This window comes from Galeopterus variegatus, unplaced genomic scaffold, assembly GCF_000696425.1.
Source record: "Galeopterus variegatus unplaced genomic scaffold, G_variegatus-3.0.2 Scaffold5365, whole genome shotgun sequence".
NCBI lineage: Eukaryota > Metazoa > Chordata > Mammalia > Dermoptera > Cynocephalidae > Galeopterus > Galeopterus variegatus.
Genome location: NW_007731476.1, coordinates 30,867 through 32,865, shown reverse-complemented (window position 1 = coordinate 32,865; position 1,999 = coordinate 30,867). Strand labels below are relative to the sequence as shown.

General features: G+C 34.8%; 1 protein-coding gene across 1 annotated transcript in view; it reads right to left on the bottom strand.

Annotated features, from left to right (window-relative positions):
• The window catches only part of SCAMP1 (secretory carrier membrane protein 1), a 69,120-nt gene that overhangs the window by 49,986 nt on the left and 17,135 nt on the right, over positions 1-1,999 (bottom strand). Inside the window, exon 3 of the mRNA XM_008589312.1 lies at positions 1,485-1,593. Within this exon, the coding sequence (XP_008587534.1) occupies positions 1,485-1,593 (109 nt within the window). The remainder of the gene's footprint in view (positions 1-1,484; positions 1,594-1,999) is intronic.

The following is a 1,999-nucleotide window of genomic DNA, read 5'->3' as shown; positions in this document are numbered from 1 at the left end:
AAAAAAAAAAAGTTATTTACATTACAGCAAATATGTGCTATTATTTTTGGCTTCATAATAAAGAACCCTAATTATTTTATTAGATGTTACTTAAAAATGTAACACTGTATCTCTACATTCCTACAACTTTGAAAGCCAAGCTTTATATTTTTCACAATTTTCTCAGAATATCACTTTAGAAAACATTAGAGGATAAAATAATTTTCCACTATCATATAATATCACATTTATCAGGAATCATTCATGTATAGGAAAACAAGAAACAAAAGGAAAGCGCAGGGACATACTCTGTGAAATAAATATGATTTTAGGGCAGAGTCAAAGTCCCAAGAGTCTGGCTGTCATGGAAAGGCCATCCAGTTTTAAACCTCAATTTCCTCCTCAGGGTCTTAAATCTTTAAATATAATTCTACTATAATTCCTAATCCACGTGGAGAGGGAAGACCAGCTTCTGAATTGCATATGTTTTCCACTGTTAACTCCAAGAAGAAACACAAGATTAAACTGTACCACTCTTCACAGGACTGTACTGAGGATGAAACATGAGTTAATAGGTGAAATGTACTAAAATGTACTAACAGGCTACAAGTCTATTGATTTCTCACTCTTCATTACTACTTTTACTAAAACATCTCTCATAGAAATAATTTGTATTAGTCAATTCTAAGGAAATAGGATAAATTTTAGTTATAGGAATTTCAGAAACATTGATCCCAATTAAACATTTACTTTCTTCTTCTATAGATGCTGCCTCTGATGCTGCAAGCAAGAAAAGTGACTCAGGATCGATGTGTCTCCATGAAGCCCTAAACTTACACATACTAAAATAAGAAAGAAATAGTTCTGTATATTATTGTTGTCCTGGCCTTGCATTCCACCACTACCCCTTATCTAGCTCTCTTATCCCTTCTTAACCAGAGACTGCTAGCTTGCCCTAAAATATTCCCTTGAAGTGATTTTTTGTAGTCAAAGCCTGAATAGATTTCAAAGCAAATAATTTGGCACTTACTTACTTCTTTGGCACCATTTAAACACCCTAGGCTTCCCAGGGTCACAACAAACATATTTTTCTAACATGGTTTGACAAATACAATATACTTGTGAGGACTGGGGCAGAGAATTTAAAACCGGTAATCCAGTTGAGTCAAATGTAGGGCACACTCAAAAATACTCATAAAGATTCAACAGACCCAAAGAGCAGAATCAAAGGCTCCTGGACTTAGAATAAACCAAAATTACTATATTCGCATTCACTTTCTCTGTGATGAAGTTAACACTCTTCTAATCTATCAAAAGACTACGCAAATTAGGCAACGTCAGAGAATTACAGAGTATCAAGTAGGCAATCTGCTGTGTCTGATGTCCTTGCTAGAGCAGGAAAACAGGGCAAGGTTTTATCCACAAACCAAATGACCTAGAGCTAGTATAAACATAATTTAAAGTGTTTAAAAATTATTTTTATTTCAAACTTCTTTGGATACTACCATGTTGACTGAGGTTTTGCATTTCTCGTTCTCGACGATCTAATTCTGCAGCTTTTCTTTCTAGTTCTTCCTGGCGTTTAAGAAGTTCGGCTTGGGCCAAAGCATGTTCCTAAACAAAATGTATCAATATGTGAATAGGTTATCAGAAGTACAAAATACTGCAACATGTAAATGCTATGTCTTACTTCTCTCTCTACCATGATAAAAATCTAATTTGAATGTGCTCCCAAAATACAGACATTCATTTAAGATTATAGTGTCAGAAAATATTATGGGGATATTTGGCCCATTTGGTCTTTTTGGTTATGAAAACCAACCCTCAGTGGGAATGTTGGGTCCATTAGGACAGGAAAAACCTCTCGGTAAGAGTAGCCACAGTCCTGAAATAATCTGGAAAATAAAATTAAAGTGAACTCTGTGCCTAAATGAGAGTGAAGAAGAGTCAAGGGGAACAATCAAGGTAAAACAGACAAACAGAAAAAAGGAGAAACGAATTGGCTCTTATAAATTGGACT